The sequence below is a fragment of the Mobula hypostoma genome, chromosome 12 (genome assembly GCF_963921235.1).
Source record: "Mobula hypostoma chromosome 12, sMobHyp1.1, whole genome shotgun sequence".
Classification (NCBI taxonomy): domain Eukaryota; kingdom Metazoa; phylum Chordata; class Chondrichthyes; order Myliobatiformes; family Myliobatidae; genus Mobula; species Mobula hypostoma.
This window is the reverse complement of record NC_086108.1, coordinates 14531782-14546032: the sequence shown is the minus strand read 5'-3', so window position 1 is coordinate 14546032 and position 14251 is coordinate 14531782. Positions and strand designations below refer to the sequence as shown.

Below are 14251 nucleotides of genomic sequence, written 5' to 3'. Positions count from 1 at the left end.
GGGAAATACATATTAGTAGGGAAGTGGTGTTAGGTAAATTGAAGGGATTAAAGGCAGATAAGTCCCCAGGGTCAGATGGTCTGCATCCCACAGTGCTTAAGGAAGGAGCCCAAGAAATTGTGGATGGATTAGTGATAATTTTTCAAAACGCTTTAGATTCTGGACTAGTTCCTGAGGATTGGAGGGTGGCTAATGTAACCCTGCTTTTTAAAAAAGGAAGGAGAGAGAAACCAGGGAATTATAGACCGGTTAGCCTAACATCGGTGGTGGGGAAGATGTGATAACAGCACATTTGGAAAGCGGTGAAATCATCGGACAAAGTCAGCATGGATTTGTGAAATGAAAATCATGTCTGATGAATCACATAGAATTTTTTGAGGATGTAACGTAGAGTGGATAGGGGAGAACCAGTGGATGTGGTATATTTGGATTTTCAAAAGGCTTTTGACAAGGTCCCACACAGGAGATTAGTGTGCAAACTTAAAGCACACGATATTGGGGGTATGGTATTGATGTGGATAGAGAATTGGTTGGCAGACAGGAAGCAAAGAGTGGGAATAAACGAGACCTTTTCAGAATGGCAGGCAGTGACTAGTGGGGTACCGCAAGGCTCAGTGCTGGGACCCCAGTTGTTCACAATATATATTAATGACTTAGATGAGGGAATTAAATGCAGCATCTCCAAGTTTGTGAATGACACAAAGCTGGGCGGCAGTGTTAGCTGTGAGGAGGATGCTAAGAGGATGCAGGGTGACTTGGATAGGTTAGCTGAGTGGGCAAGTTCACAGCAGATGCAAATTAATGTGGATAAATGTGAGGGTATCCACTTTGGTGGCAAAAACAGGAAAACAGATTATTATCTGAATGGTGGCCGATTAGGAAAAGGGGAGGTGCAACGAGACCTGGGTGTCATTATACACCAGTCATTGAAAGTGGGCATGCAGGTACAGCAGGCGGTGAAAAGGCGAATGGTATGCTGGCATTCATAGCAAGAGGATTCGAGTACAGGAGCAGGGAGGTACTACTGCAATTATACAATGCCTTGGTGAGACCACACCTGGAGTATTGTGTGCAGTTTTGGTCCCCTAATCTGAGGAAAGACATCCTTGCCATAGAGGGAGTACAAAGAAGGTTCACCAGATTGATTCCTGGGATGGCAGGACTTTCATATGATGAAGGACTGGATTGACTAGGCTTACACTCGCTGGAATTTAGAAGATTGAGGGGGGGATCTTATTGAAACGTATAAAATCCTAAAAGGATTGGACAGGCTAGATGCAGGAAGATTGTTCCCGATGTTGGGGAAGTCCAGAACGAGGGGTCACAGTTTAAGGATAAAGGGGAAGCCTTTTAGGACCGAGATGAGGAAAAACTTTTTCACACGGAGAGTGGTGAATCTGTGGAATTCTCTGCCACAGGAAACAGTTGAGGCCAGTTCGTTGGCTATATTTAAGAGGAAGTTAGATATGGCCCTTGTGGCTAAAGGGATCATGGGGTATGAAGAGAAGGCAGGTACAGGGTTCTGAGTTGGATGATCGGCCATGATCATACTGAATGGCGGTGCAGGCTCGAAGGGCCAAATGGCCTACTCCTGCACCTATTTTCTACGTTTCTAAGTTAAAGCTGGTCTATTTGGCCTGCGCTGGTGTGGTTAAGTGTCAGTGTCAGAGGCTTACTGAAATTTGGAGCGTGAATATAAAAATAGCAGACTTGTAAAAATCCAGTCTTTTTTTGCCAGCTCAGGTGTAGGGAATGTGAATGTCAGAGTCAGAGCCCTGTGGAAGTTGGGAGAGAGAGTATAAAAGGAGCAGATTCAGGCAAGGACTATTTTTGGGCTGTGCAGGTGTGGGAAGTGTTGGTGTCAAAGACCTAAACTCAGCTGCAAATAAAGGGAAAGTAAGCTCGAGTGGAGCGGACATTGTTGGAGTGGGCCAGTGATAGAGTGGGGAGGCTTTGGCTTGACAGACTTTGGTGAAAACAGGCAAAGGCACACTTAAGAAGAGGCAAGCCTTTTTCTTTTTTTGGTATGGAGTAATCAGGATGGAATGCTCCTCCTGTCAGATTTGGGAATTCAGGATATCTGCTGGTTTCTCAGATTACTACATCTGTGGGAAGTGCGCTCAGCATCAGCACCAGACTGACCAGGTCAAGGAGTTGGAGCTGGAGTTTGATGTACTCAGGATCATTCAGGAGGCTGAAGATATTATAGATGAAACTTTTGAAGAGGTGGGCACACCCAGAGTACGGGGACAGATAGGAGATTCTGTTACTGCAAAAGAGACACCAGGATGGTGTGTTGCCTCCCATGTGCCAGGGTCCATGATGTATCAGAGCAGATGCAGGATATTCTCAAGGGGAAGGGGGAACAGGGTTGTAGTGCATATTGGTACCAGCGACATAAGCAGAAAAGGGGAAGAGGTCCTACACAGTGAGTGTATAGAGTTAGGAAACAGGACTTCCAAGGTATTACTCCCTATAGCATGGCTAGTGCAGTTAGGAATGGGGTGAATGAGTGGCTGAGAAGATGGCGCAGGGGACAGGGTTTCAAGTTCTTTGATCATTGGAACCTCTTTTGGGAAAACAATGATCTGTGCAAGGTGGACAGGTTGCACCTGAACAGGAGGGGAATCAACTTTCTCACCGGGAGGTTTGCTAATGCTTCTTGGGAAAGTTTGAACTAGTTTTGCAGGGGCTGGGAACCAGTGCCCCAGGTCAGTAAGGGAAGGATTGGACCAGAAGATAGATATCAGGGGAAGTATTGAATGACAAAATCAAAATAACAGGGATGTTGGGTCATATAACTTAAAGTGTGAATATTTTAATACTAGGAGTATTATGGGTAAAGGTGATGAGCTTAAAGCATGGATCAATACATGGAACTACGATGTTGTAGCCATTACAGAGACTTGGTTGAGAGAGGGGCAGGAATGGGTGATTAATGTATCAGGTTTTCAAAGTTTCAGAAAAGATAGAGGAGGTAAAAGGAGGGTTGGGAGTTACACTACTAATCAGCTGTACTCAGGGAAGGCATAACAAAGGGGTCAGACACTGAGTCTATTTGGGTAGAACTCGGGAATAGGAAGGGTGCAATCACACTGATGGGATTGTACTATAGACCTCTACAGCCACCAGGTTAATGAGGAATAGATATGTAATCAGATTAAGGAAATGCCTAAACATAATTGGGTTGTTGTCATGGCGAATTTCATCTTCCCTAATATAAACTGGAACCTTCTTATTCCAAAGGGTTTAAATGGGGCAGAATTTGTTATGTGTATCCAGGAAAGTTTCTTAAATCAATATGAGGATGGTCCAATGAGAGAAGGGCCTGCACTGGACCTGGTGTTGGGTAATGAGCCTGGCCAGGTAACTGACCTTTCAGTGGGTGAATGGTTCCGGAAAAGTGACCACAACTTCTTAACTTTCAGGATAGCTACAGAAAAGGATAGGTAAGGTCTTTGTGAGAGAATTTTAATTTGGAGTAGAGCAAATTACAAGGGCATTAAGTAGGAACTAAGAAGAGATAATTGGGGACACCTTTTCTCTGGCAAGTCCACATTAGACAAATGGAGGGTGTTTAAAAAATCAATTGCACAGAGCACAGGAAAGGTATGTTCCTGTGAGAAGGAAGGAAGGGGGTGGAAAGTTAAGAGAAGTTATGAATTTAGTCAAGAAGAAAAAGAAAAACTACAGTATGTAAAGCTTTAGAAGGAAGGATGAAACTGAGCACATGAGGATTATAAAGAAGCCAGAAAAGAATTCAAGAAGGGAGTTAGGGAAGCCAGGAGGGGCCATGAATAGTCCTTGGCAAGTAGGATTAGGGTGAATCCCAAGGCATTCTATATCAAGAGTAAGAGGATAACTAGAGAGAAGCTAAGCCCATTCAAAGATAAAGAGGGGAACATTTTCTTGGAAGTGGAGAATGTGAGTGAGGTACTTAATGAGAACCAGGAGATCAGTGCTGAGAGTATAAATACATTAGAGTGTTTAGAATGCTTGCTTTTATTAGTTGAGGCATTGAGATAAAGTCAAGAGGTTATGATGCAACTTTTAAAACTCTGGTTAGGCCACATCTGGAGTATTGGATACAGCTCTGGTCACCCCATTATAGGAAGGATGTTGAGGCTTTGGAGAAGGTGCAGAAGAGGTTTACCAGGATGCTGCCTGGTTTAGAGGGCATGTGCTATCAAAGAGGCTGATAAACTTTGGGTTGTTTTCTCTGGAGCGTCAGAGGCTAAGGGGAAATCTGAAAGGTTTACAAGATTATGAGAGGCATAGATAGAGTGGACAGACAGTATCTTTTTCCCAGGATTGAATATCTGATACCAAGGGGCATACATTGAAGGTGAGAGGGGGCATTTTCAAAGGAGCTGTGTCAGGTAAAACTTTTACTCAGAGAGACGTAGATGCCTGGAATACACTGCCTAATATGCCAGTTGAAGCAAATACATTAGAGGCTTTTAAGTTGTGTTTGGATAGGCACGTGAATGTGAGAAGACGGAGGGACATGGACATGGAGTAGGTAGGAGGGATTAGTGTTTGGATGTTTTTGATTCGCTTTTTAGCTGGTTCAGCACAACACTGTGGGCTGAATGGCCTGTTCTTGTGCTGTACTATTCTATGTTCTATGCAAACAGTGGTAGGTACTGTACGTGTAATGAGCTGCCAGAGGAAGTGGTTGCCCAAGTACAATAACAACATTTTAAACACTTGGATAGGTACGTGCACAGGAATTATTTGGAGGAATATGGGCCAAATACAGGCAAATGTTATCAGCTTGGTGGGCATCACAGTCAGCACAGACAAGCTGGTCTAAAGGGGCTGTAATACTCCACAACTCTTTAAGAACAATGCAGTTTCTGGAAATCTGAAATAAAAGAGAATTCCAAAGAGACAGCAGATCAGATAGCATCTGTGAAAAGGAATAAACATAGTTAAGGTTAATGGTCAGTTTTGGTTTTGGTTTTGATTCTAACTGGAAAAGCTGATCATCTAAAATTATTGATTTCATTCCGGAGTTCAAACGGCTACAAGTTGCCCAGCTGGAAGATGATTTGTTTACAGTGTAGAAGGACAGAGACAGAGGTCATAGTAGAAGTGGGAAGTAGTGAGGAGCCGAGGCCAGGGAGGTACAGGCTACAGCGCACCAGCAAAGAGGATGTGAAGGAACCGGTGTGGAGTTTGCCCCAGTTTGTGGGAACCATGGAAGAGCAAATTCCTTTGTTTAGAAATCAGCTTGTTCCAGTGTGGAGAATCGAGGGGGGTGCCCGTCCCTCTGTGCTAGATGTAGTGAGCAGCTTTATTCCCTGTAGGAATACCTTTAAGACCCCTGTGCCAATGTACAGTGCGAGGGCCAGTGACACGTTGGTGTCAATGTGGGTCCTAATGACATACTGGTATCAATGTGCCAGTGAGTACCTGGTGACTCTGTGTTTTTACCAGTGAAGGTCTAGTAGAAGAACCAGTGCTGCTTCTCTCCCAAGAGAACCAAGGAAGAGCCTGACACTATGTTATTCGACTGGTGGATGGATTATGCTAGCACCAACATGGAGGAACTGAGATGCTGGTCCCAGTGTGTGCTGGAGTCAAAGAGGAACAGGTCTCTATTTGTAGCAGTTAATGAAGGGCAGGTGTCAGGACACGGAAATGAACTAAGTGCTCGGACTTCTGGGGAAAATTAGTGAAGAACTGGTTTTATTGTGCAGGATTCAGTGAGGATCGAGCTACAGTCTATGGGTCCAGTGAGGATCGAGCTACGGTCTGCGTGTCCAGTGAGGATCGAGCTACGGTCCGTGGGTCCAGTGAGGATCGAGCTACGGTCCGTGGGTCCAGTGAGGATCGAGCTACCGTCTGTGGGTCCAGTGAGGATCGAGCTACCGTCTGTGGGTCCAGTGAGGATCGAGCTACCGTCTGTGAGTCCAGTGAGGATCGAACAACAGTCTGTGGGTCCAGCGAGGACCGAGCTACGGTCCGTGGGTCCAGTGAGGATTGAGCTACGGTCTGTGGGTCCAGTGAGGATCGAGCTACGGTCCGTGGGTCCAGTGAGGATCAAGCTACGGTCCGTGGGTCCAGTGAGGATCAAGCTACGGTCCGTGGATCCGGTGAGGATCGAGCTACTGTCTGTGAGTCCAGTGAGGATCGAGCTACCGTCTGTGGGTCCAGTGAGGATCGAGCTACAGTCTGTGTATTGAATGATGAGCTGTTACTTTTGTGACACTTCTTTTCTGATTAATGCACTTCTCAGTTGTTGACGTTACATATTACTTGTCGTGTTGTTATGCATGCATTCAGCCTGTCCGTATCTTATTGAAGTCCCTTTACATCTCTTCCCTACTCACACTCCCTCTTCATTTAGTATCATCATCAAACTCAGGATCATGACAAGTCGCTGCTACAGATTGTGATTATCTGGCACCAATTCTGATTAGTCTTACTCTTTGAGCAACATACATCAAAGTTGCTGGTGAATGCAGCAGACCAAGCAGCATCTCTAGGAAGAGGTGCAGTCAACGCTTCAGGCCGAGAGGACGAAGGGTCTCGGCCTGAAACGTCGACTGCACCTCTTCCTAGAGATGCTGCTTGGCCTGCTGCGTTCACCAGCAACTTTGATGTATGTTGCTTGAATTTCCAGCATCTGCAGAATTCCTGTTGTTTGAGTCTTACTCTTTGTTTTCTCATTAACTAATGCTCTATCCACAGTATTTTACCCCAGACTGCATGTGTTCTAAACTTGTTAACCAACCACTTGTGCAGGACCTTTTCTGAAATTTCCAATGCATCATATCCCCAGTTCTTCTCTACCTATTCTATGAGTTGCATCCTCAAACCACCCAGAAGATCAGTAAAACAGTTTGATTTCATGTTGAGCTCTACAACTTCAGGTAATATAATTAGTCTGTATCTGTCAATCATCTGTGACATTAGCTTAGCTTGTTTGGTCTTTAATCCCTCTTTTTCCCTTTATTCCCGAGACATTCCCATGCTGACCAGTTGGGCATGTTTTATTGCTCTGCATTTCACAACCTCCACATTGTTTTGTCTCTGTTGGTATCTTAGTTTCACTCTATCAGAGTTGTTACCCTCCCCCACCCTGCTTGCATCTGAGTAAGTTTCTTGTGTTGCCTACCCTTCTAGCAAAGGGCGTTTCAATTGGAAGTTAACTCCATTTCTCCTTCCACAGACACAGCCCATTTGAGGCATTTCCTAGTGTGTTTTGCTTCCATAAATCCATGCTGTCATTGCAAAATCCTATTATTCTTTGCAGCTTGTTCTGGAGTTGCAATCCTTATCACAAGCTCCAGCACCTTCCCTGCCAATGATGTTATGCCAACAGTTGCCAAATTTCTGTTTTCACTATCCTTATATAGTGGAATTACACTTGCTGTCCTCCAACCCACAGTAACAATTAAAACTGATAGAATTCTCGATGATATTCATAGCATTCACTATCTCCATTGTTACTTCCTTCAAAACTCTGGGAGAAAGATGACTAGATCCTTGTCATTTATTTGCTTTCAGTGCAGGGAACTAATCACTGACTTCAGAACATGAAGTTGGAAGACCCTGTACCAGTTTCCATTGGAGGGTCAGAGAAGAAGAGGGATACCAGCTTTAAATTCATGGCATAAATGGCTTAGATGACCTAACTACACACAGCACAAAGAAGGCGTCACACACAAAATGCTGGTGGAATGCAGCAGTCCAGGCAGCATTGATAGGAAGAAGCACAGTCGACGTTTCAGGCCGAGACCCTTCGTCAGGACTTCGTCAAAGAAGGCATACCAGTACCTCTGCTTTCTGGGAAGTGTAAGGAGATTTGGCATATCACCAGATACTCTCACAAACTTGTGCATTGTTGAAAATACCCTGACTGGCTGCATCATGGCCTGGAATCGCAATTCCAATGCACAGGAAAGCAAGAGGCTGCAGAGCGTAATGGACACAGTCAGGGTGATCATGGGCACAGCCTCCCACCACTGACAGCATTTACAGACAAGGCTGGCTCAAGATGTCTATCATCATGGATCATACCCTCTCCAGCTGCTATCAGGCAGGAGGTATAGGAGTCTTGAGTCCCACACCTTCATCTGCCTTCCTGCAACCATCAGGTTCTTCCTGTACCCTGCACAACCCTAATCTTACTTAACACTGCGGGGTTTGTCTCTGAATGTGTTTTTTTTTTTGCATTGATATCTTACTTTTTTGCAGTCTTTTAGTTTTTCCCTTTTCACTGTATTGTATAATTTAAGTTCTGTGTGTGCCTGCAATTAATTGCCTGTGATACCACAGCAAGCTTTTCATTGAACCTGTATCTTACTATAATTCTGCACATGACAATAAACTTGATTTCAATTGCAACTGACTTTTCAATTGTTTCATTGAATATTTACTTCAGTTTCCTCATCCTTACTAGATCTTTGTTCCCTTATACAGTGTCTCTGGCAATATTTTTTGTTTTCTTCCATGAGGACAGACCAAAGTATCTGCCCAATTTGCCTGCCATTCTTTCTCCCCCATTATATATTCCAGTCAGCCGCAGGGTGTGGGAACACACAAGGAGATGGTCCCAGTGTCAGAAATCTGACATAAAAGTCCCTAGTCTAACTTCCACTTACTTTGTGATTTTGAAAATTCGGAGTAATCTCAGTGCACGGAGAACGCTGATGCCAAAAGATGTTTCTGGCCGAATTATCGTCCACACCACGTCAAATATACTGCCGATAATAACCTGCCGAGCAAAGGAATGAATTAGAGGTGGAAACCAGAGGTTAGGAGAGACAATGGTAGAAGGACTTGGTATACTCTGGGACACTGGCTGAGACATAGACGGAATATGGACGAGGGTGCAGGAAAATATTGGGATGCAGGCTGCAATCTGTCAGAGACGGACGGGGATACAGACTACAAGCCAGCATGATGGACAGATTGGGATATAGAATGGAATACAAGCTGGGAGACAGGATGAGACACCCATGAGGGAACAGACAAGAAATAGGCTAAGAGAGAGATGGGGATGTAGACCAGCCTGCAGATTTAGATAAGTAACAGCATTAGTGCAAAAGCTCCGTCATGGTATGGTTGTGTCTGATAGCAGACTTCTTACAAAGATCTGAAACCAGTGTGATCAAACAGTTGAACAGAGGACTGACAAGTTCTAATACTAGACAGAGTTAACACAGTACACCTGGAATAAAAGCAATGTTGGATGAAAGGACAGGAAAAGAACAAGGATGTTTATGCCTGTGAACGAGCTTGCCCATGTTTGACCCTTCCTGTTCAAATGCCTTTAAAATGCTGTTCACATCAACTACTTACTCTGGTGGTTCATTCCTCTGGGTGAAACGGATGCCCCTCAAGTTCCTATTAAACTGTGGAGCAGGAGATCGCAGAAAGAGTTGAAGACAGTTCCTTGTGGACTTCACGCACCAGGTTTAAAAAAACAGGGCCTGCCAGGACTTGTCTGCCAAGCGGGAGATTACAGAGGGAGTTGGAGACAGTTCCTTGTGGAATTTACGCGCCAAGTTTAAAAAGCGACTGGGGCTTGCTGGGAGTTGTTTGCCAGAAGAGGGATTGACAAGGTTATCAATAACGTAGCAGGGGGTAATAAAAATCAGAGCTACCATTGTGTGACTGGGCCAGGGTTTCAAGTCAGGCTTTTGCTCAACATCTTTGGTGAGAACAGGCAAAAGCTAAGGGTACTGATTCATTTAGACTCATTTAATTAATTGTACAACTTAACCTTAAGAAGTCGGAGCCAAAGGTATAACATGTAGGCAGGATGGCAGTTAAGGCAATGGAATGTTCCTCCTGCAAGATGTGGGAATGCGGGGTGCCAGTGTCCACATCTGCAGGAGGTGCACCCCACTTCAGCTCCTGACTGGCAAAGCCAAGGAACTGGAGCTGGAGCTGGATGCACTCAGGACCATCCATGAATGAGACATTTACTGAGGTGATAAAGGTTTTAGATAGTAGATGGGTGACTATCAGGAGAAGTAAGGCAGTAAGCAGTTAGTGCAGGGTACCCCTCCCCCCCCCCCCCCCACCGTGGCCATTCCCCTTCCATATGGATTCTGCTGGGGCTTGTCCTATCAGGGCACAGCAGCAGCAGCAGCCAGGCCAATGGCACTGTGGCCAGCTCGAAGCCTCAGCAGGGAAGGGTAGAGTCAGGTAGTGCGATAGTGATTGGACACTCAACAGTTAGGGGGATGGACAGGAGATTCTGAGGCTGTGGAAGAGATGTCAGGATGGTGTGTTGCCTCCCAGGTGCTAGAGTCAAGGATGTCTCAGAGCAACTGCACATTATTCTCAGGAGGGAGGGTGAGCAGCCAGAGGTTGTGGTGCACATTGGCACCAATCACATGGGTAGAAAGGTGGCAGAAGTCTTGCACAGTGAACATAAGGAATTAGGGAAGATTGGAGAGCATGGCATCCAGGACAGTAATCTCTGGATTAGTCCCAGTGCCACAATACTAGTCAGGGCAGGAATAGGATGATAGTTCAGATGAATGAGTGGTTGAAGAACTGGTACAGGAATAGAGTTTCAGGTTCTTGGATGTGACAGCTTGTTTGAATTGTGTATATTTTAATGCTAGCAGTATCATGGGTAAAGGTGATGAACTTAGAGCTTGGATCAGTAACACAGAACTGTAATGTTGTGCCCATTATAGAGACTTGGCTGAGAGAGGGGCATGAATGAGTGCTTAATGTCTCCGGGTTTCAATGTTAGAGAGGGAGGTAAAAGAGGGGAGTGGAGTTATATTACTAATCAGGGACAATTTCACAGCTGCACTTGGGGGAACAGAATGGAGGGCTTGTCCACTGAGTCTGTATGGCTGGATCTCAAAGAAAGGAAGGATGCAATCACTCTGTTGGGATTATACGACAGGCCTCCGAATAGCCACTGGGACATTGAGGCATATTAAGGAAAGGTGTAAAAATAATAGGGTTGTTATCATGGGGGACTTCAACTTCCATAATATAAACTAAGACCTTCTGTAGATGAGTGAGTCGGTTATTTTGCGGATGACACAAAGATTGGTGGTGTTGTGGATAGCATAGAAGACTGGCAAGGAATATAACCGGACATAAATCAGTTGCAGATACGGGTAGAGAAATTGCAGATGGAGTTTAACCCGGCCAAATGTGAAGTCTTGTACTTCAGGGTGTAGGTCAAATGCAGAGATAGTACACTGTTACAAGCAATACTGAGGAGCAGCGGGATCTTGGGGTCCAAATTTATAGCTCCCTAAAAGCAGCTGCACAGGATGATAGGGTGGTTAAGAAGGCAGATACGTAGCATGTTTGCCTTTATTAGTTGAGGCACAGAATTCAAAAGTCAGGAAGTTATGTTGCAGCTTTATAAAATTCCAGTTAGGTCACATCTGGAGTATTGTGTGGTCACCCCCATTACAGGAAAGATGTTAAGGTTTTGAACAGGGCGCAGAAAAGGTTTTCCAGGATGTTGCCTGGATTAGAGGGTATGTGCTATCACAAGACATTGGGCAAACCTGGGTTGTTTTCTCTGGAGGGGCAGAGCCTGAGCGGAGATCTGATAGAGGTTTATAAGATTATTAGAGGCATAGATAGAGTAGATTAGACCATAAGACATAGGAGCAGAATTAGGCCTTTCAGCCCATCAAGTCTGCTCCGCCAGTCCATCGTGGCTGATCCCGGATCCCACTCAACCCCATACACCTGCCTTCTCGCCATATCCTTTGATGCCCTAACTGATCAGGAAACGATCAACTTCCGCCTTAAATATATACACGGACTTGGCCTCCGTCGCAGACTGTGGCAGAGCATTCCACAGATTTACTACTCTCTGGCTAAAAAAACACCCTTACCTCTGTTCTAGAGGGTCGCCGTTCAAATTTGAGGCAGCACCCTCCAGTTCTGGATACCCCCGCCACTCTATCAGGTCCTTTCAACATTCGGTAGGTTTCAATGAGATCCCTCCGCATTCTTCTAAGTTCCAGTGAGTACAGGCCCAAAGCTGCCAAAAGCTCCTTATATGTTAACCCCTTCATTCCCGAAATCATTCTCGTGAACCTCTTCTGGATTCGCATCCTGACAACACATCCTTTCTGAGATATGGGGCCCAAAACTGTTGACAATACTCTAAGTGTGGCCTGACTATTGTCTTATAAAGGCTTAGCATTATTTCCTTGCTTTTATATTCTATTCCCCTTGAAATAAATGCCAACATTGTTTTCTTTACCACAGACTCAACCTGCAAGTTAACCTTCTGGGAGTCTTGCACGAGGACTCCTAAGTCCCTCTGCACCTCTGATGTTTGAACCTTCTCACCATTTAGATAGTAGTCCAACTATTGTTCCTTTTACCAAAATGCATCATCATACATTTCCCAACACTGTATTCCATCTGCCACTTTTCTGCCCATCCTTCCAATTTGTCTAAGTCCTGCTACAATTGGTTTGCTTCCTCAGCACTACCTATCCCCGTACCTAGCTTCCTATCATCCACAAACTTTGCCACAAAGCCATCGATTCCATTGTCCAAATCACTGACAAACAATGTGAAAAGTGGCAATCCTGAAACTGACCCCTGAGGAACACCACTAGTCACTGGCAGCCAAGCAGAAAAGGCCCCTTTTATTCCCACTTGCTGCCTCCTGCCTGTCAGCTATTCCGCTATCCATGCCAGTAGCTTTCCTGTAATGCCATGGGATTTTAGCTTGTTAAGCAGCTTCATGTGTGGCATCTTACCAAACGCCTTCTGAAAATCCAAGTAAAGACATCCACTGCCTCTCCTTTGTCCACCCTGCTTGTTACTTCCTTGATGGACTCTTAACAGATTTGTCGGGCAAGATTTCCCTTTAGAGAAACAATGCTGACTTTGACTTATTTTATCATTCGCCTCCAAGTACCCTGAAACCTCATCCTTAATAATAGACTCCAGCAATTTCCCAACCACTGATGTTAGGCGAATTGGCCATTAATTTCCTTTCTTTTGCCAAAAAGATAAACAATCTTTTTCGAAGGATTTTCCAGAGGCATGTGAGGCAAGAGGGGGTAATTTCAAAGATGATGTGGGGGGCAAGTTGTTTACTCAGAGGGTGATGGGTACCTGGAATGTGCTGCCTGGGGTGGTGGTGGAGGCGGAAACATTAGAGACCTTTATGAGATGTTTAAATAGGCACATGAATGTGAGGAAAATAGAAGGATATGGGCATTGAGTCAGCAGAAAAGATTAGTTTAGTTGGCCATTTTATTACTAACTTGATTGGTTTGGCACAACATTGTGGGCCAAGGGACCTGTTTCTGTGTTTAACAGTTCTATGTTCTATATTCTAAATCTCTTCCCTCTTAACTCAAACCAATGCCCTCTAGTTATTGATTCCCAAACCCTGTGTACTTTCACACTATCTCTGCCTCTCATGATATTATACACCTCTGTAAGATCACCCTCCATTCTCCTATGTTACAAAAAATAAAGTCCTTCTCTATTTAACTTCTCCCTATACTCAGTCCCACATTCTTTCTAAACTGAACTGATTCACTAGAAAGTTCATTACACTACTCAAATCTAAAAGATAAATTACAATTTACCTTTTACCTACCACGGGAGATTTCCGGGATCATTTTGGTAGTGGTATACATTCCACCTCAGATCAATGTCTATCAGGCTTTAGATGATCTGAGCAATGGGATCAACATGCACAGAACAGTGCACCCTAACACCTTCACCATCGTTTTGGGGGGTTTTAACCAGGCCAGTCTGAAAAAATCACTAAGCAACTACCATCAACCGATCACTTGCAACACCAGAGGAAACAACACACTGGACCATTGCTACACCACCATCAAGAATGCCCGCCTAATGTGCTAATCCACGCCCTTACCTGTCCGTACTTCTACTCCCTGAGTACAGGCAGAAACTGAAGACTGCAGCACCAGAAGAGAGGACCAAGAAGGTATGGACAACGGAAGCACAGGAGTGCTTTGAATCAGTGAAATGGACTGTATTCAGGGATTCATCTTTGAATCTGGATGAGTATGCTGCAGTTGTTACCAACTTCATTAAAACCTGTGTGGATGAGAGTGTGCCTACAAAGACTTACTGCACATTCCCATACCAAAAGCCGTAGATGAACCAGGAGGTACATTGCCTGCTGAAGGCTAGATCTATGGCATTTAAGTTTACTGATCCAGGTCTTTACCAGAAAACCAGGTATGATTTGCATCACTGTCTGGTATGGGCGGGGGGTGGGGGGGGGCTACTGCACAGGACC

At 44.8% G+C, this 14251-nt stretch overlaps 1 protein-coding gene across 1 annotated transcript in view; it reads right to left on the bottom strand.

Annotated features, from left to right (window-relative positions):
• LOC134354620 (probable voltage-dependent R-type calcium channel subunit alpha-1E) overlaps positions 1-14251 on the bottom strand; it is a 484959-nt gene that overhangs the window by 237363 nt on the left and 233345 nt on the right. Inside the window, exon 12 of the mRNA XM_063063634.1 lies at positions 8616-8728. Coding sequence (XP_062919704.1) covers positions 8616-8728 — 113 coding nt within the window. The remainder of the gene's footprint in view (positions 1-8615; positions 8729-14251) is intronic.